Here is a 21,974-nt window from a genome sequence, read left to right as displayed (position 1 = left end):
AGCGAAATTTACATTAAATCGGAAGGATTGACAATGAAGTGTAATGTGGTTTCAACACTAATGTCGTTAATCTGTATTTCACATACTGTTGGCTGTGTTGCTATGACTATGCTAATTTCAATTTGTTAATTTTGAGTACACTTCAATAAATTTAAATTTATTTCTCTCGCATTTTATTGTGGAAGTGGAGTTGTTGAATGAACATTTTCAACACATTTTCGCACACCTTTTCATTTCAATGAAAGTGCCGAGGAATGTTATTGTATAGATGAAAGAGTATATGTGCAATTTACAATTGAATTATTTAGTTGATGGAATTCATCAACCGCAAGGAAATTACATCGTTATGGGAAATTTCTATTGTATTTCGGTATGAAAACTATTTTTCATTGTTTTATTTTCTACTTTCCGTCTCATTTGTTTTTTTTTTTATTCGGTTAACGAATCCTGGAAATATTTTTCATTTACTTTTTTATTTGAAACTTTGAGTATATCCCCCTACTCTGTTGTTATACCGCAATTTTTATATTTTTGTTTATTTTATCGCTATTTTCTTTCGAATCTTTTTCTATGTAGGCTGTACGAAAACCGCATAAATGGCAGGGATATACATTTATTACACCGAGCTTTTGCGATCACTGTGGATCACTCTTGCATGGGCTAGCTCATCAAGGTCTTAAATGCCAAGGTACAGTTTTGATAGCGGTTCACAGATAAAAGATGATGGAACAGTCTTTTAGTGACAAAGAGGGGTCACAACATCTTATTAACTAAAAACATTGTGTTGGGCATGTGTGCAATTAGCGCAATCGAATTAGCTTTTGTAGAAACTAATTAAATTTAAAATTTATTTGCTCACAATGCACTGAACTATATAATTTTACATTGATTTGTACATAGGCATAACTAGAGGTGTGCGCCGATCTTAAAATAGCTGGCGGCGGTGCGCCGACTGGTAAGGGATCGGCGGCGGCGCGCCGTAAGAAATTTGTAGTCGGCGGCGGTGCGCCGATCGGCGCGCCGATAAATTTACAAAAAATCTAAACTTTCGAAAATAATGCAAAAACATTTGAAAAAGCGTGCGCAATCCTTTTTCCGAACACTGAATTCTTACTATCTTGCGATCTGAAGTATCAACCACTAATACAAGGGGAGACATATCTCACCTTTTATATTTTGAATGTACAATCACTGACCTATTATTTTAAAAACATCTAATTTAATGAATCCAAGAATGATTAGTGAGTTTGCGTAAATGACATATAAGCTATAAGTCAACTTATAGGTTTGTTCCAAATAACTGTAAACCCAAACTTTGACAACACGAACGCCGACGATTTCATCCACAGAGATGAACATAACCTAAACGTCAACAAATTTCTTTGTAAATTTTTCGTTAACATTTTCGTCAACCTGAAAGTTGAGGTTAAGTTGCCTTCTGTGGATGTAATTTGACATTTCGAAATGACCTTGGAACAAACCTATAAGTTGGAAATTTTAAGTCACATCTTCATACTAGATGTTCTGCAGGTTTCTTATTTCCAACTTATAATTTATGTCATTTACGCAAACTCGCTACTTTTATCTTTCGATTTATGCAATAATCGTTCCCGTTGCCTTTAGTCCATCTTCGATGTAGGAGTGAGATCGTAGTAGAAGGTTTTCGCAAATAAGAGATTTAGATAAACTTAAATTTATAAGTTATAAGCGTAATAAGTGTATAGACTACGCCAAAATGATTTTTTTCCCAAATTTTTTACATAAATTAGCTAGAAATTGAAAATAAAGATACCCGTGTCTCGTCTTTTGACGAAAAAACTTGAAACCGGAAAGATTTTCCATTTTATAAATTCTTGAAACATGTGATTTGCGCCATTTTCCACCCAAATTCCACATAAGTTCTTAAGTTTGCCACATTAAAATTACTGTAGTATTCACCCAGTTTTGACTGATTCACTGAATTTTGTTCTCTTTCTTATTCCTCTTATCTGCATCAACAGACAATAAGAGAAACGTCGTCTGCCGTCTGCCGCGCTCCATTCCATTGCACAGAAAATAGAGTAACGTACCCAACGGTTCACGTTAAGTGAGGATACAGAAAAGACAAATGCTGTTTCGATCTCGGGTATCGATTACGGTCCCAGGGCAGCATGATCTGACCATCCTCAGTTGTATCCATCGATACCCTTTCCAAGACAGCAGCAAACTTTTTCTTTGGACTAGTATTTAAAATTTGCATAAAACACTTGCCATCTACTGATGGAAATAGGAAACGTTATAGAAAGCTACTTCGAAGATAACCCTATCGTAGCATCAGAGAGAAAATCACCGAAGTTCCAACAATTTTTTTTTACAAAAAACTTCTTTCTACGCATATAGAAACATAGCAGCATATAGAAACCTGACTTATAAATTAAGAGAGATAATCATTTGCTAAAACCTTGTACTCAGGCACACACTTTTGTATAGATTTTTCAATTTAAGTTTATATTTTTGCCCATTAAAATGGCTGAAAACGTATATAATTTCGGCGCGACGAAAATACAATCGGCGGCGGCGGCGGCGTGAGCTATTATTTTTCGGCGGCGGTGCACCGAAAATTTAGCAAAAAATCGACGGCGCGCCGGCGTAAAATCGGCGGTGCACACCTCTAGGCATAACAATTGATTCTCAACACTCTATTTAGTGTAAATACACGAGCATATGTACATATCTAACGTACATGCATCACAGCATAACATAGTGTATAAACTACACAGTGTGTAAGGCTTTTAAATGCAAAACATTTTGATAATATCCATTAGTGCTTTTATCCAATAACGCCTACATGTATTCTAATACTAACTTACCAATTAATTTAATTGATTAATTCATTTATTTGTATTATACTTACTCGAGGATTGAGGGTGATTTCGTCATTGGTTTCAGGGTACTATTGTACAGAAGAAGTTTACTATATTGAGATGAAATGACAATGAACACTGCACTAACCTTTGATACATTGAGAAGATAAAATTTTTTGATTTAATTTTTATGCAAAATTTCATTTCCATAGAGTAGACAATATGAATTCATACCAAAGTCATTGCTAAAGCCGGAAAATTTATTTAAAAAAAATGAAATGGAAACATTTTTAGAAGAACGTCTGGCTCAGTAATTTCCATTCGTTCATGTTGATCTGATTATCTAACAAGGTTTTCCCTTTGAAAAGTTTTCAAGACAAGGTTAAACCTGTAAACCTCTGTGTAAATATGTTTTTGGAGTGACTTTTTGAATTTTCTTTTCAACAAATTCTTCGTTGGTCGTTCGCTTTAAAAATGGATTCGATTTGGTTTCATCGATGAAATTGATTTTTGATCAATGGGAATTTTAATGATCAGATTTTAATCTTTGGTTGTCTACAATGTAGTTTCATGGAGCTGCATGTTTAGAGTTTATTCTAACTAACCCTTTAGCGACCATTTTTCTGAGTGCCATATTGATCGATTAATGCAGATTTTTAAGAAGAACTGGTTTACTCGAATTTATCTGGACGAAAGAACTTTTTTTTTTAATTTTAAAAAGTAAACTTTTCGGGTGTAAATATTCCTCGACACATTTTTCTTTTTTAAAATATCCAGAAGTGGCCAAAATTCTTGGGCATCTAAATGGTTAACATTTTCAACAAATTTCCGTAACTATTCAAATATGATTTCTGACTTTTTTGGTTAAATAGTCCTTACCTTCGCTTTGCAAAATCCACTCATGCGTCAAACCATTTAGTAATTTCTTTTACAAAACTTATTGCTGAATTATTCGTCAAAAATTTAAATGAGAATAGTTCATTGTTTACCAAGGACAGAAAAGAGGAAATCCAAACTAGGTGACGTGAGTAGTCGTTTTTATCTGCTAGTGCGAAAAACAGATAGGTAATGGCTCCATTACATATCTGCTTCCAATTTGGTATTTTGGCACGTGGGATTATAGCCCTTGCCTTCGACTCGGGCTATAAACTTCCCAGGTAGGTAATGTACTAATAGGTAATGTAGGTAATGTTCACAATTCTTCAAAACCAAAATAAAGTAAAAGATACAAAGAGGACAACTCTTGTTCTCTCTATGGCAAGAGTTGATAAAACGAAAATTTATCAGAGAGAACATCAACAAAACGCCATCTTCTCGCCGCATTTGAGTGAAGAAAATAAGGTTATTTACACCGTAAGCATGAAAAATAATTTCCATGTGAACAGTAAGTCTGTTCAAACTCTATTTCATTCAGAATGGAATGAAAAATTTAACGGGCGGACATAAATGTTAGGTATATGTTCGGTCAGTTCTACTGTGAGTGTTGACGATATCATCAAGGAATATTGTTGAACATTCCTATATAAACCTCCAGCGAAGATGTTTCTCGAGGAATAAAAATGAAATTGTAACAACAAAATCTTTCTTTTTTATCCGTCCCAAATATGCGAAGTGTACATACATATAATGTACATCATTAGCTAATTTGTTTACACTTTCAAATGCCTTATTATTTTCACCATCTGAATGAGTAACGTTGTACATAGCCTCATAAACAAATTTCAATTTATCTCTGTCGAATTCAATTCTAAATGTGTAATAGTAGCGTACATATAAGTATATTTGTATATAGCAAACATATATATACACACACACACACCTACTTTACCTTTTTTGTCAAAATTTATTTCTACTATTTACCATGCATGACATATTCAAAATCTCACTTTGGAATATTCCACCATCAAGCCTTAGCTAAATCTATAGATATCTAACCTACACATTATTATATTCGCACAGACGGAAAAAGGTTTTCATGAACATAAACGGCAGTCTCATACACCCTCGCATCAAATAAATATAATTTCTATCTACGTACAACACACCTGTAACCCTCACATCATTTTATAACACAAATTATCCATTCTCCTGTATAAAAAGACGTAAAGGCTTATGAAGTGCACGATATTTTAGCACAGCTCTCTACACAATGTTGAATCACAAATTTCTGAACACAGAGTTCAACATTGATGAATGTGAAACTATATCTGCTTCTTCACAGGAGTGGGTATATGTTGCCTTAATGTATTTCAGCGGATATTTTTCCGGTTTTCTTTTTCCAACTCAAATTGTTTGTACTTTGCATGTTTTCATTCTTGCTCTCTTGTGATTTGGTTACATAAGAATATTTTAGAATTTTTTTCTTTCTTTTTAAAATCTCCAGCGTGATACTCATGTTTTGTACGTTAGCAAGGGGTTGTATGCTAGCTGTACAGTTATAAATATTTTCACATTTATCCAACCAAATGCTTTAGCTCTTAAATCCGAATGAGATTCAGGACAAATTTTCCGAATAATGTACAAGTACACATACAGAGAGATCTTCATCTTCATAACATTTTCTATCTTTGCTTTTGCGAATTTTCAATTGAAATCCGAGTGCAAAGTACATTTCATGTTGATACGCCAACGGTTATAGAAATGTGATCCTATTTGTGTGGCATTTACTTTTTATATTTAATTTCTTATTTTATTTCTTGTTGGCATAAATAATATGGGAAATGTGGGAAACGAAATGGTGGTTTTCAATCAAGGAGTTAATCATTACTCTGAGAAGTTTTATCTTTCAGCGAAAAAACCTTACGTAAAGATGGGAAATTTGTAACAACCACATCGATTCAATGTCTTGTTATCAAATCTTGATCTTCATTAACAACTTGGAAATTGAATCTTGACTCATCAAGACATAAGAACTTGAATCCAGATGTGTCAAGACTATTTCCTGTGGGTCTAATTGACTCCGACCTTAAATCCATTTGTAAAAAAAAACAATCTCCAGGTGAACGATGTGGCTTTGTAACATTTTGTAAATGGCATTCCAATTTTGTCTACAAAATTGGGATAGTTTCCTTTACGCAAACAACAATATTATCGAATTCGTTCTTTTACAAAATGTCTGGAAACAGTTACATCGATCAGTCAAGATTTGATAGATGAAACTTCAAGATTTCAATTTGTTAGCGACACAGGGTTGGACACAGGGTTTCAGATCTTCCGATTACAACTCGTTTCCAATGTTCTGTAATCCATTGAAGATTAATTTTTTTCTTGAAATAGTCGCAGAAACACCTCAACATATCCCAAAATTGCTATTTTTTTGTAATTCATTTTCTTCGAAATCAGTCGAATGTAACTTGATATTGATCGGTTGTCCTTCGGAAAATGCCTAATAAGATAATTGAACCCAATTTAAATGTTTTACCTATTTCGATCAACAACACACCCTTTGTTTCGTGATTTACAATTAGGTAGGCAACAGTCATATGTGTATTGTATGTGCTTGCCTCTGGTATACATTTTTAATAGCCTTGACTTGACCGTACACACATATGTCATCCTTCACAACATGATTCTTCGTGAACACTCGACACAAGAAAAAAAACCCTTTTTTTCTATCAACCTTCTGGACTTGAAAGTTGAAAATAAAAGTCTGCCTATTCATAATGCACAGGTTTTCAGTTCTAATGGGTTAAGGCTACAGACCTTAGTCATAATTTATAAGAATAAATAAAAGAAATTTGTGAAAATGTCATGGGTTGAAATGTATTTGGGTTCAAATGGAATATCTTATTTGGAAGGGATTTTGAGTGACTAACACAACAGCCAAACACCTTTTCTTTAATAAGAACTGTAAGCACCTCACTAAAGTTAATGGACTCTATTTTATCAATGGCATGCTCTTTTCAAATTTATGTTTATTTCAGAAATTTTTATTTGTATTCATATTGCAGGACACTTACAAGCTTATCTTATAAAACACACAGACACACACTTTCAAAAGCTTATTATGCACCGTTTATTTTAAGAAATTTTAATTTGAAAAACTAGCCTTTTTTTTAAATTTCAATTTAATAAAACTTCTTCTTACTAAACTTCTTCCTTTATGTTCATTTTGTAGAAACTTTCAGCTTTCACATATTGACTCTTTACATAATAGAAACCTTTTTTTATTGAAACCACATTGCATATATATGTACATGAGAGACCATGATGAGAAATTAATAAAGAAAATTTCGAACCATTTTCACAGCATGTGACATGAATGTGCATAAACGATGCGAAGAAAGTGTGCCAAGCTTATGTGGATGTGATCACACGGAGCGAAGAGGTCGTATGCAGCTGGGAATTTCTTGTGTAGGCACCAAGTTGACGATTGAAGGTAAATTATACACTTGATTGTAATTTAATTTCATTGTTTAAAATTTCTTAGGATTTTACGTATGCTCAGCGTATTTTCTTTTCTAAATGACTTACAAACAATGAAGAAACAGATGAGAGCGCAGGCAATCAGGAAGTGATTTATCAAAATGTCTGAGTGTATCAAATTAAATAATTATATAGTCAAGTGTCCCGACATTAGGGCGTTAAAGAAGGCTCTGTTTCCAACTCTTCTAAAAATTCTATTTTAATTCTCTTTGAAATATATTAATTTTCCCGCATCTATTTGATTACAAGCGCCTCCATAAGTAATTTTGAACTTGAACTACGGATTAAAATTTTATTCTCTCTGTGACTTTTATTTTCACCCACTTCATTTCAGCTAAAGAGCCAAATAAACATTCTACTTAACTCGCATGAAAATTACACCTTTTCTTCTGCAAACCAATTATTTTCAAGATGCGACCTACTTTCGTTTCTTACTTGTTTCTCCTGTTTTCATTGTACGGTTATCGTTGTATAATGTCATTGGGTAATCCAAACACATCCTTAGTGGGTGGATGTGTTCGGATATTGAAGTAAATAAAACGGTAGTCTTACCGTATAAACACAAAATGTTCTACAGCCCACAGGAGCTTATAGATTTGGAACTTTTTGCAATGTTTTTCTGACATCCCACGTTCAATTTTGTTTTTCAAATTTGGAGGCGAAATGTACTGACAGTGAATTTGCTGTACCATAATGTAGGAAGGCTTTCTCAGAAATGTCAAATTTTTGCAAAAATACGTTAAATCAATGTATATTGCAGATGATCTGGCTGTATTATCATTTTTATCAATATTGTTTGCTTTCATTTTACGTATCCGAAGTAAACATTTTGATTAGCTTCATTCACAGACGACCAGTATATATATCACTAGGACGTACGTCATCGAATCTATTACTTGACTTGATCTAAGTATTACCTACAGGTTGCAATAAGATCTCGAATTTATCATTTTTGTCTTTGTCGTCGTGTCGTTGTCCATGTATGTAGTGTTTTGTTTCTTCGCCGTTTGTGCAAAATTGTTGTTGTCGATAACAGATGTTATGTATGTCTGTAACAGTGTTTCATATTCACTTAATCCTTCTCCGTCCATTAAAAATTCAGTAGACAAGTGTAAGCAGGGCTTATTATGGAGAACTTTAATTCTGACAAAGATCTTTAAAATTCTTGAAACAATTTCAGATATCGTGTTCCTTTCGAAATTCTCAGAACTTAAATTCTCTAAAATAAACCCTGAGTGTAAGTTGACGGTATGCTGTTGATAGTAAAAGATGGTACAACATTCTGTCATTTTATTTTCCTTTTTCACTAATCGAACACTGTAGCTCGTCTTTTCTTTCATTTGGAAAATCGCATTCATTTCATGTCTACTCGCGATGAATTCGATATTAACGGAAAGAAAAAAGATCCCTTACCCAGTGTAATCTAATGATATCAAAGTGATTCGATCGTCTCGGTCAAGATAATGTTGGTGGTTTCATGTATTTGAAGTTTATTCAATAATCGAAACTAGGTCACTCTCATACCGGGAAATGAAATAAAATTGTAAGTTGTTTTAAAAGGAAATCGAATTGGATGTACAACCCGGAAGCAATATTTGTTTTATAGCAGACTGTATATTTCGTTCTCCCCTTTAAAATCATTATAAGTTAATTTAATTATGCTGATGTTGTCGACGTTGTGGTGTGTAGTTTTACTTTTCGTACAGCTGATGTCTACTTTTTATTTGTTTTTATAATGTGATTAAGATTGTACTGTAGATACCTTTTAACACATTGCTGCTCACATTTAAAAATAATCGTAGAACCAAATGATGTTCCCCTGGGAAAACTGTAAGACAAACACATTTAGTCGAAACAGAAGCAAACACTATCATCGGGGGCTTTATAACAAATGTTTTTCGTTCGATTATAATGGCGCAAGCGATACCTTTTGATACGTTTGAGTGAAACAATGTCACCATACGCCAATAGCGCTGTGCTTCCATGATTCCACCTCACACTTTTTGTTCCAATTCAATGTCATTCTGTTTGCACAAAGCACCACATTCCATTCAAATATACTCTGGTGCATTAAAGACGGGAATTGTTTTAGCAGGCAGTCACATAAAAGTTTCCGTAATGTAGAAACAAAATCACAATACTCTTGGTGTTCGTTTTATTTTTTTTTTCATTTAGTACACACAGGGATCCGAACCATTAAAAAAATGAATTCATGGTTTGTATCGTGCTCTGTAATTCTAAGGATGATCGTATTTCAATGATGACCTCTCTATCGGATGTAATCGTATTCTTAATGTATGTGGTATTTATAGGTCGGTTCGGATCCCCTACATCGCTTCATATTTTATGGAAATGTACCTATTTGGTAAATGGATGGTTAGTGTCGTGTTGCTTTTTTTTAGTAATGTGAAGCGTCATTTGTTGCATACATGAGAACTCTCCGAGCAAATAAAGTTAATAGGGCTGAAATGGGTGCAGTGTTTTCAAATTTTCTACGACTGGTTTTTTGTTTAATTGGATCCAAATTGAATGCATCGTTCGTAATTCTGTTTGTCGACGATTTTTGTTTATATGCTAACTGTCTCTGCATAAGCGTCCATGCGCTGAACTTTCCCAAAAGATAAAATAAATTGAATTAATGAAACGTTCCTGTCTCGGTTCCCAGTAATGATATCGAAATTACTAACTATAGTTTGCCATTTCACTGTAATTTGTTACAGAGTTTCTTTTTCGTTCATTATGCGTCAAGCATAGTTTTCAGATGCTGAAAAATTTAAATGAAAAATCATATTTATCCAACTTGTAATTGGAATTATTCGGATTTCTTGTTGCAGAAACATTTCGAAAATAACTGGAATAATTGCATTGTGAATGCAAACTATTTCCTTTATTTTGAGTAAACGAGCAATTTTAGGATTGCATAGTACAATTATGGAATTATAATCCAATTCTACTCCTTTCGCATGCGAAATCGACGTTATCATACCCAATACAATGGAGTTAATGTAGTTATCTTATGTGGATTAATTGAGCGAGTAGGAAACAGATAAATGGTAAGAATGGTAATGGAGTAAATATCCAGAAAATACCAATCAATTGTTGTAACATTCACCCGAGTCACCCATTGTATTTGAATTGCATTCAACGATGTAAGTTTAAATTCCATGACTGTTAAATAAACAATAAAAAAAAAATTTAAGCTTCATAGTTATATATCGCTTCATAGTGGAGCTGTGGTGGTTTTAAAACTTTTGAAAGAATTCTTTTAGTAATAACTACATTCCATCGTCCTAGTTTTTATGTTGTTTTTACAAAGTGAAATGTGTACTTCAAGTCATAACAAAGTTTTTACTGTACAAAATACTCAGTCGATGGAGTCAAGCTTCTGCTTAAGCATATTCGATAAAACGAAAGATCAAATTACGATAATTAAAAGAAGTATCCGTTGTTGTAATGTATACCTTGTCGGAGAGAATTTAGAGACCGACATTTTGCCTATACGTAGATTTGACGTCAAACGTGTTTGCATTTCATTTTGTGATAGTTTCGGTAAAGGGAAAATCAAGCAATATAAATTCACGAACGTAGAACAATTTTGAAAAGCCATACTATTTCCATCATGTAGTAAGTATGAAAAATGCTGACTGTACCATTCCCTGAATGAAGGAAAACCACTCAGCTCAAATAACAGAAACCTACAACGATAACATTAAACGGTTACGTGTTGAGCATTCAATGGTGATTTTTATTTTAAATTGTGGTAGCTTCTGCTACTGGTTACACGGTGTCGATAGCGCAAATCGAAGCACTTCGGCATCACTTACAGAACGAACCCATCTCCTCATTATCTGAAGTATGTTTATTGAAGTATAGACTAAGTGAAACTATATAACGGGAACGAATGAAATATGAAAAAAGGTCTTCCACCCTTATCGCTAAAGTTATTGAATCGGATATAGAAACTGAACTAATAGCAGGAAGGAAATAGATGTTTTCGTTGAAAGAGAACATTTCTGAAAGATACACGTACTTTACAGTTGAAACATTTGGTTTGTTCAGGCGTCTATTTGCTTTTCGTTTATTTATTTACTTTCCCATTTACATCTTTTTCTTTCTACGTGTAATGGTTGATTACAGTTTCTTTGTGTGAAAATTTAAAGAAATTTGCCATTTTTGCCTAACATCCTTTCGATACAGTTATAGTTATAGTCTCAATCTTAAATATTCGTTGTTTCGCTACCCATGGGAGGCTTCTTCAATTGAGAAACAGGAACCTAGATCGATCCTTTGTTCCCTGCTCACTGATCTTACCAGTCAAATTTCTCTGTAGTTGATAAGAAGTCGTTAAGGCACTTGTCATCTTATAATGAGAAATCTTCATATTGTGGTTCATAATACCTGAAGATGCGCAAACCTGAGATTGGTGTAAAGTGGACAATCCCTAAAGATATGTACACCAGTCTCAGATGCCAGACCACAAGAACATATAGGGTTGATGGATAGGGTCACCAACTACTCGCATTGTTTTCGATCTCGTAAGTTTAAGGAGTTCATTACTCCAGGATTTCGACACAACTGGTAGGAATAGCTTGATCCTTGATCCTTGATTGGCGAGATCAAAATTTTTTTCAATCCCAAAAACCAAAACCACACTATGCCTTCGTACCAAAACAATGGTCAACATGCGGATGTTTCAAAGGAACTTACGCTGTCGGAAAACCTTCTAAAGGACACTGTTTTCTCGATTCAAATAGCGTGCGGTAATGCACTTTAACTTTTCTCTTGTTGTTTTCCACAGCAGTAGTTTCGATGATTCAATTTACCATTTAGTAAGCGTATCGCTGTATAATCATTAAATATGTTTTGTTTAACAAGTGTCGCAAAGTAATTGATAAGAAAATCTGTTACTTCACTTGTTTTACCAAATCATTTTCGATGTATGACAAGACTGACCAAAACGCATCGTTCATTTCGTGGTTGTCGGTAAGAAATGACTAAACTGTTCTCAAATGCTTCATTTTATCAATCTAACCAGGTTTAACGAATCTAGATTATCGAGGGTTGTTCATTTGTTTATTGATTTGTTATTATCGTGTACCAAAAAGCATACAAAAATCACTCTTGTTTTTCACGTAATTGAAAAACCAATTAGTTCTAATCTTCATTAACAATCGAATCTTGTTACAATCTCTTCTATCTTTTTTTTACTAATTATCTTCTTTGAATCATTTCAGTCAAACAAGGCAGAAATCTCATTCCAATGGATCCAAATGGTCTGAGCGATCCCTATGTCAAACTAAAGCTTATTCCAGACAATGGCGATAATGTCAAAAAGAAAACTAAAACAATTAAGGCTTCATTGAACCCAGAGTGGAATGAAACGATTACGTTGTAAGTAATACGAGTAGATGTGCACGCGTTCTGTGTGGTTGGACAATTTATTGTTGTTTACCATTTACTTCGAATTTAAAAATTCTAATGTAGAAAAATGTATGTGGAGATAGCTTACAAGCCACTCAATTTTGAATATTAAATAAAATATGAGATGCACTTTGTTGTAAAGTGTAAATATATCAAACTGATAGAAGAGAAGGATTTATGTTCCATAAAATTTCTCCATGCTACTCATACACATTTTTTTCTACATTTTTTATGACATCATCTTAACTTGTTCTCCCGATATTGTTACTCGCATAAAATATTACATTTTTACATGCACATGAAATTGAAAGATTTTCTGTTTTCTATACTCGAACAGCGATTTAAAACCAGAAGATAGAGACCGGAGAATTTTGATTGAAGTATGGGATTGGGATCGAACATCTAGAAATGACTTTATGGGTTCACTATCGTTCGGCATATCGGAAATTATCAAGGTAAGCGTTTCGTAATATAAAAATGTTTTTTTTTGTTTCACGTTCTATCACGGAAGTTTTGGCGGTAATGTTGCGAGATTCAATTTCGATAAAATCATTCCATTTCAAATTTTTTCTTTCGAAGTGGAAATATGTGTAGTTCGGAGTTGAGAAAATGTGCAGCCACGTGTATTTTGGAAGGGAGATTTTCTTGTCTTCTTATAACATGATTGTTTTGAATAACATAAATGTCTGCTCTTAAATTATGAATTCGGCTTTCGTAATTATTATCATAAATTACATTCCTGGAGAAGGCAAGCATTTATGATGCAAATTTCGTGCAACCTGTGCATTAAAATTACTTAACACCAGACGACTATGAAATTAATATTCAGTGGCAGGAATGTTAGCAAAATTTTGGTTTTGATTTAGAGTCCAACGCGAATATGGAAACACTGTAATCTCTTTATTTAAACGTATGCTTGGAAGCATTTGATATGTCATTTAATATTCTAGCAGAGCATAGAAACACAATGTTTTCGTGAACATACATACAGTTAAAGAATTTAAAACTGTGGAAATATGCTTATGGAGTAAATATTTTCTATGATTTCAATACTTTCGTTGAGCGAAATATATGCACCATACCGTGCTGTATTTCAAATAAAGCTTCGCAAAAGACAGAACCGACCTTAAATCTATTATGGACGGCTAGCATATGTTATCGATAACGAGTTCAGGAACAAATGCCTAATATAATGTGGTCTTATACAGTAAAACGCTTGTCAAAAAATGAAGTAAAAGATTGGAAATACACATTTTGAAAATACCATAGATTCGACAGTAACACCACTTATGTGCTTGCCGTCGTTAAAAGGTTAAGATTATATTTTCCCATTTTCTGGAAAGATTAGGAAAAATTTGGGAAATTTTGGAAAAATTAGGAAGAGCGTGTGAAAATATAGGAAAGTTTGCAAAAACTTGGGAAATTTCGGAAAAGCTTGGGAACATATAAGAAAATATTTTCCCAAAAAAAATCTCTTCCAAAATCGTTTACAATATGGAATGTAAACAAGGCAAGTTTCTTCGAAAAATTCTTAATTTTTGTCAACGGTTTTTTTTTCAGAATCCAGCCGAAGGTTGGTTCAAACTTTTGACAGCTGAAGAAGGAGAATTTTATAATGTTCCTGTTCCGGAAGAAGGAACTGACTTGGTGCAACTTAAAAGTCAGATGCGTGTATGTTCTTGAAACCGTTGACAATTGAAGTCACCAATATGTTAAATCGAATCTACTTCACAGAAAACGTCTATCACTAAGAAAATGCCTTCTTCAACCGACAAAGATCTACCACACAACATGTCGAAAAAGGATCTGATTCGATCAACCGATTTCAATTTTCTTATGGTACTGGGAAAAGGCTCTTTTGGCAAAGTAATTCACATTGCTCTTCGAATAAAAGCTTGTTTCAGTTGCATAAAACAAACGACATTTTTCATTGTATATAGGTAATGCTGGCAGAACGTAAAGGAACCGACGACCTATTTGCAATCAAAATCCTCAAAAAGGATATTATCATTCAGGATGATGACGTTGAATGTACTATGGTAGAAAAAAGGGTGTTAGCATTGCCACAAAAACCGCCATTCTTAGTTCAGCTACATTCTTGCTTTCAAACAATGGTAAGTGTATTCGGTGTTTTTGTATTTTTTTTGTCGTCACGAGAAGAAAAATTCATAACAAAAATTTGGGACGACATGGATAAAAAAGACGGTAACATTTCTATGGAAGGATTGAGCGACATATTTTCCAACATAATAAATTGTGCTCCCAATTAATCCAATTTTTTTTCTCTTTTCTTTTTTTTCCTTTGCAAAATAAATACGACAAACGAATAAAAGGATCGACTGTACTTTGTTATGGAGTTCGTTAATGGTGGTGATTTAATGTTCCAAATTCAACAATGTGGAAAATTTAAGGAACCAGTCGCTGTGTAAGTTTTTTTGTTTTCATTTTCTAAATGATGAAACTATTGATCGTATGTGGAGCTCCTCCTCCGCATTTGTGTCGTTCGAATATTTTATTGATAGAAAACCTGGCCCAACAAACGAAATGACATCGCCACATTTCTCTTTTTTGAAAAATTCAATTACTTTTTCAACACATATCCTAATGCCAGTCATGCGAAAAATAAACCCTTTCATTTCGCGCTTTCTCTTTCGATTAGTTTTACCGTAAAAAGGAATGCCCGTACATGTCTCTCCTCTCATGAATTTCTTTTAAAATCCAATTATCTTTTTCCATTAGATTTTATGCCTCCGAAATTGCCATAGGACTATTCTATCTCCATTCGCGTGGCATAATTTATCGTGATTTGAAATTGGATAATGTGCTGCTAGATGCGGATGGCCATATTAAGATTGCAGATTTCGGTATGTGCAAGGAGGGTATAAATAGTGACAAAACAACAAAAACATTCTGCGGGACACCCGATTACATAGCCCCTGAGGTAGGTCAATCCAAATTTTGTTGTTACCGTCCGTCCGCTTACTTCTTTCCCGTTCTACCAGATTATTTTATATCAACCATATGGAAAATCTGTCGACTGGTGGGCGTATGGTGTGTTATTGTACGAAATGTTGGTCGGTCAACCACCGTTTGATGGCGAAGATGAAGAGGAACTTTTCGCAGCTATAACTGATCATAATGTTTCCTATCCAAAGAGTTTGAGCAAAGAAGCGAAAGATGTCTGTAAAGGAGTAAGGACAATGAAAATTGCATGTTTTAAGATCAGTTTGAAATGATTTTGATTTCTTCGGATAGCTCTTGACTAAGAATCCACAAAAGCGATTGGGATGCGGAGCCCGTGGCGAGGAAGACGTTCGTAGTCATTTATTCTTCCGTCGTATCGATTGGGAAAAAATAGAAAGTCGTGAAGTTCAACCGCCGTTCAAGCCAAAGATTGTAAGTGTTGATTAAGCCCTTAAATGTTTACAATTAAAAAAAACAAGTTTAGAAGAGTAGGAGGTTAACTAAGAGATGGAATGACTTTTGATGCACATCTCAATTTCCCTTTATCTATTTCTCTTCCACAAATCAGAAACATCGCAAGGATGTCTCAAACTTCGATCGACAATTCACATCTGAGAAAACTGATCTAACACCCACCGATAAATTATTTATGATGAATTTGGACCAAACAGAATTCAATGGATTCTCATATTTAAATCCTGAATTTATAACACATATTTAAGGCAATTGTGTGTCGTTGCTGGGCACCCCACATCACCCGATAAACAATCAATTCGATTGAGGATAATTGTAGTCGAATTAAATAAATGAAAAAGAAAAGAAATTCAGTGTTTAAACAATCAATCATTTTTTCTTTGCAGTCATCCCTTCATTATAATAGAGTCTCGTATTCGTAACAAATTATATTATACTCATTTTAAACTTATAATGAAAAATAGTAGTTACACCATCTGGTCTTCAAAATTTAAATTAAATTTAAAAAAGAAAACATGAAACCGAGATTGACACAACAATTGAACCCTTTTCGGATATACAATAAATTTTTGAGTAGAAAGAAACATAAAATATAAATGAAAATGAAGAAGAAAAAGATTTAATAAAATTTTACTATAAAATAACTAAAAGCTAAAATTGCTCTCGACTGAAAAACAAAAACTGTATTTGTGTTGTTATGTTGCTAATACAATCTAATTGAATATCTTAATTAATTTCGTAACAGAAAAAATCAGAAATTTCTTGTAGTTAGTGCAAATTGTAACAAGTAAAACGAAAGTACTTCCCTCGACAACATACCTTAAGGCATTGCTGCATTACATTTTAAGTTTCCTTCCAATTGCTTATTACAAATCTTTCGTTTATTAGAAACATGCTACAGTTTTTGACCGTAATAACAGGCTATTAGCAATGAGCTTCCAAAACGTCATGCAACGTTCCTTATTCCTAATCATCGATCACCAAGTTGCTGCAAAGATATGTCTGTTTCGGCTGACTTGGATAGTTCATTGATTTGTATAGTACATAGCATGACCCTTATCACTCTGAAGATTACTCTTAAACTTGACTTATTCGTGGTTACTACGAACAATATTTTTGATCCTTTGAGACCTTTGATAGAACATTGAAGTTAACCTCTCAAAAAGCAGAGAAACAACTGTTGAACAGATTTTCAAGGTTGCAGTAGTCACCTGTATTTTAACATAATAAACCACAATATTGGTATACCTTTTGAATGCTACAATGATTTTGCCATAAATTCAACCAGGTCAAGTCAAAGTCAAAGTTTATCGACGCAAGAATATCATCAACAATCCAATCTATCACTTTTTTTTGTCCTAAGTATTTTCATCAGATTCATTCCAAGTTTTTAGCCGTATCACATTAGACCCACACATTTTGCTATTAAGGGCCAAATAAGTAGGGGTCCTCAGTTATTTTTCTCGTCGCTGTCGATAACAGTGATGTCGTGGACGCCATTAAGAAACTTCAAAACCAGTTTCCAATATTGGAATGATAATTCGTTCTACTGTGCGAAATGTGCTTCTTAAAACAGCCATATTCATGTAGCATAGGATTTGTTCAGGCGGACATAAACTGCTCGTATGTTTTGTGCTTTAATTGGATAATTTTGTTCTAATTCATTGGTATCATTGGTAAAAATGTTGGTCCAATCAACGACATATTTTCTATCTGTTGCTAAGGCTTCCATTCGCAACAGTCAGTAAAACGGCTAATCATTTGTTATCAACAGCAAAGACAAAAAATTGATGACCTACGGCTAGGTTGGTCTTATATGGTAAAATGTATGCTCAAACAAATGTAGTAAAAGAATTTGTGTTAAGCACTACTCGATATTGAAAGCAAAGGAAGTAATAGATTTAAATGTTATATAAATTATAACGCAATGCAATTGCCGTTTCTATAAGGTTTAATAAGATATCACAAAACCCTGTACTGATTTTCCTTAACTCCCATCCCACCCCGATATAATTCCTTTGTGGTATAGAAGTCGAAACATAATAAAAATATCAGGAGATGCTCTAACTTACAAACTAACAAAAAAATAAATCTGTAAATTGAATTGTTAAATGGAAGAAATTTCGATTCAAAATATTTTCGTACTTAATCGTTATTATAAATTGTGTGATCTTATTTTTGGAACAATTTTTTTTTCCTTTTAAACAAATTTTAATTTTATAAAAATATCAAATGAATTTCAGTTTGTTTATTGTAGCATTGATATTAATAGTAAAGAAGAAAAGAAAATAACTTTCATTCTGAAGATATGTTTAATGTTATTAAAAGAGAAAATGATTATAGAATTAGTGAAGAAGAAGTGAAGAAAATGAAAATAATAGCAAAAACATGAAGAATAATAACAAGAAACATTAACTATAACAAAATTAAAATAAACTTTAAATCTCTTTCGTTTTCAATGATTTGAATTTATCTTCAAATTTTGACACAGATATTAAAACTGTCTTATGTGATATTACTTACTATAAAAAGGATAAATATTTAAAAAAAATGAAAAAAATTTCTATTTAAAAAGAAAAATAAAACATTTGCATAATAAAAATGATATTAACTAAAAACTATATTTAATGAAAAAGTTAAAAAATAAAACACAAAAATGAATCTTGTGAATAAAATCTAACAAATAAAATATAAAAAAATGATAAAAAGGACCTTAGATAAAATTAAACAAAAGAAAATCTTGTATTGAAGAACTTTTAGCTAGATACTTTAAACTAACATTTACTTGTTTAAATCAATACACACTCACCCACACAACGGTATGTCAAATTTATTTTCTATTTTTTAAAGAATAAAATTTTCATTTTCTTTTGGTCACAGTTTGCATTTTTCCATTCATATACACACTTTACAGCACCAGAAAGCACACATCTCTAAATCAAGACCGAATAAATACTCATAATACAACACGTACGTGTTTTTCTTTCTGTCCATATAATCACTTTTCACAAAATAACATCCAAATTTATTCGATCTCATCCATATGTTTATTTGGTTGCCATCAACACTAGCTGTGTTCCTTTTCAACACTTTCCACAATTAAATATTGCTTTGAATTTTTGATAATTAAAAGAATAATTTTTTTTTGCTTTTGATTATTTTGTTGTTGAATTTATCGGGTGAAAAAGTAATATATACACGTGACGTCATGAGTCATGAGTGTACCGATTTTAGTTGTTATTTTCGTTTTGATTTATGTTTTCATCAATTATAATAATATAAGTTGTTGCTAAGAGGATGAGTAGGACGTTGCTTGAGTCACTCCAGTGATAGATAGATAGACCGGGAGTATACAACATATCGTACGTAAATTGAAGCCAAATTATAATAAAACTTCTACGAGTAATTAAACCTAGGTCGGATGCATGATTTGTGTAAAACCACCTCAATTGGGTTAATTTATCTGAAATATCGAAATGTTATTATTGATTTTAAAATCCATCTTTATTTAGTTCACCCGAGGACCTTAAATTTCTCTTGACTTTTAAGTTGGGCTTTTGCTTTACTTTTGGATGTACAATCGCTAAACCGAACTGGTGTGCATACGTTATTTTGCACCAGCTGGTCACATACAATTCCAAATGGGACCAGCTGGTGCAAAATAACGTATGCACACCAGTTTGGTTTAGCGATTGTATGAAATACCGGTCTACTTTTCTAATGTCATTGTGATTTGTCCTTTATGTTTATAAATTTTTGTATTCCTGTGAGATTTTAGCTTGGCAGTAGAAAAGGATCTAAGAATCTAAAAAGGAACTGAGAATCAATAAATATAGTCATTTGTGTAACTGATTTGCACGATTGATTTTAGGCAATTTCGCGAGTTGTATGCCGAACGGAGTGATAAAAAACTCGAGAAAAAAATAATCAAAAATTGCCCTCATTTTATTTAAACCTTCCTCAATTCGTATTCCAGTTGGCAGTTTTATCGGATTCTATCGTAATCTTTGACCGCGCCATATGTGGATGTTACTGATACAAACACCCAGAGACATAACTACCGATTTAAATTGATAATTCCAGTTTTGTGTGTATATCCGAGGCGAAACTGAGGTCAATTATCGTATGTGAAGGATTTGTCATACACTGAAAATAAAATCTACCAATTTTACCGTTGATTTGGATTCAACAGTCAAATTGGTACCTTGTACCAATTCATTTGTGCAGCATATCAACGATTGGTACGATATACTGAGAGTGTCAAATTCAGTGCTCGAAGTCTGAAAAGCACTGTTTTCAACACAGGCATCATTTAACATTATAATAAACTATATATTTACGTCACAAGGAGTTTTCACGTGAAGTTTGCTGATCCGAGGCGAGGCCGAGGTAAATAACCACACGAAAAAGTGACTTTTAATTTTTCGTCCAAGTTACGTACAATATTTTCATGCTGAGTGCACCAAAAAAATGATTTATTGATGAAATGAACGGTTTTCGGAGCAGTAGCTTCTTATTATTTCCAACCAGTCAATCGTATGTCAAATGTTTTGCAAATATTCCAAGAAAACCAATATATAAAACCAATATATAAAACCAATAAATGGTGAAAAGCGTTAAAATAAATACAAACAAAAATGTTAATCTTATTATCTACTAAAAAGATGGTCATGACACATTGATTTGAATTACGAGAGCCCCAGTAATACAATTCAATAAAATCGAGTTTTGATTCAAAAGGTGAAAAAATTAACTAATTTATCATCATTATTGTGTTAGAAGTATATTAAAATAGCAGTAGCGTTGAGAAAAAAACAAAATATATAAAAATAAAATAAAATTAAGTAAGTGTTACGTAGCCAATGTTGTCGTGTCGTAGTTTGATGTTGTTACAAAATGAATTTACTTAGAGGAAGAAAAAGAATAACTTTGAAATTGACAATTTAATTCAATTCAAATCGAATATTTGGAATATTTGCATTACATTCTCAGCAACGATGAATCGTCCACGTGTAATACATGTGGAATACGAAGCTTACAATTTTATTGTAAAACTTCATCGATAAATTTAAACTTTGGTTTTATCCTTCAATTTCAAAACAGAATTTTCTACTAAATAAACTGAGGGAAAGCTTTAAAATACTATACCGTATCGCTGATGATAAATTCTGAAGATTATTTTTTAATCTTGATTTCCATTCCTTCTTTGTTCTTTCCTTAAAGTTTAATCATCGACCAGTGTTAATGGAAAACATTATTTAAATGCAATTGAAATTTTAAATTGAATATTCCGGTAAGGTAAGCATCAGATAATTGATGAAACTCATTGTATGAATACGAAAATTGGATCTCTAACATCTGCTTTTATCCGCTATCATTCTGTCAAGCTACTTCATCGTTAGTTTGTGTCGCTGAAGTCCTAGGCGCCGTTATCAATTTCAGTTACTGCGTTTAATTTTCTGTCGGAATTTTATTTATTATCAAAATCGAAGCAATATAACATATACCCACAACACTTAAATTTTAATTTTGATTGATGATCAACGACACAATTTTATGTTTTTCTAAAAACTCAAAACAATTGACCGTTTTTGAGGATGCCCTAACAATAAATTCATCTTTTCCACCGTAGAATCATTTATGAGATGAAAAGACACGTTAATATTACTCTTAAACATGGACAATCTATTTTTTTTTAATTAGATAAAAGAAAATTGTATTTAGCACTTTGTCTGAATTTAATTGATTTCATTTTTAAAACTTTCGAAAATCATTCCACCGCATCTATCGTCCAATCGAAATCGACATTTTCAACTTTCAACAAACAAATAAAAATATGAAATAAAA

The 21,974-nt window shown here is 32.8% G+C and overlaps 1 protein-coding gene across 2 annotated transcripts in view; it reads left to right on the top strand.

The window, feature by feature from the left end:
* The window catches only part of LOC119071110 (protein kinase C, brain isozyme), an 83,334-nt gene extending 63,842 nt beyond the window's left edge, over positions 1-19,492 (top strand). The window contains exons 6-17 of one of the 2 annotated variants that reach the window (XM_037175754.1): positions 577-688; positions 7,093-7,221; positions 12,503-12,659; positions 13,027-13,144; positions 14,250-14,360; positions 14,424-14,555; positions 14,630-14,803; positions 15,023-15,114; positions 15,429-15,630; positions 15,692-15,880; positions 15,945-16,085; positions 16,222-19,492. In XM_037175754.1, the coding sequence (XP_037031649.1) occupies positions 577-688; positions 7,093-7,221; positions 12,503-12,659; positions 13,027-13,144; positions 14,250-14,360; positions 14,424-14,555; positions 14,630-14,803; positions 15,023-15,114; positions 15,429-15,630; positions 15,692-15,880; positions 15,945-16,085; positions 16,222-16,374 (1,710 nt within the window). In that variant the 3' untranslated portion in view covers positions 16,375-19,492. The remainder of the gene's footprint in view (positions 1-576; positions 689-7,092; positions 7,222-12,502; positions 12,660-13,026; positions 13,145-14,249; positions 14,361-14,423; positions 14,556-14,629; positions 14,804-15,022; positions 15,115-15,428; positions 15,631-15,691; positions 15,881-15,944; positions 16,086-16,221) is intronic. The other variant, XM_037175755.1, reaches the window with a different exon arrangement.
* The last annotated feature ends 2,482 nt before the right edge of the window (positions 19,493-21,974 follow it).

The sequence above is a fragment of the Bradysia coprophila genome (assembly GCF_014529535.1).
Source record: "Bradysia coprophila strain Holo2 chromosome IV unlocalized genomic scaffold, BU_Bcop_v1 contig_144, whole genome shotgun sequence".
NCBI classification, from domain to species: Eukaryota; Metazoa; Arthropoda; class Insecta; order Diptera; family Sciaridae; genus Bradysia; species Bradysia coprophila.
The sequence above is the reverse complement of the archived record's forward strand: the minus strand, read 5'-3'. Positions and strand labels throughout refer to the sequence as shown.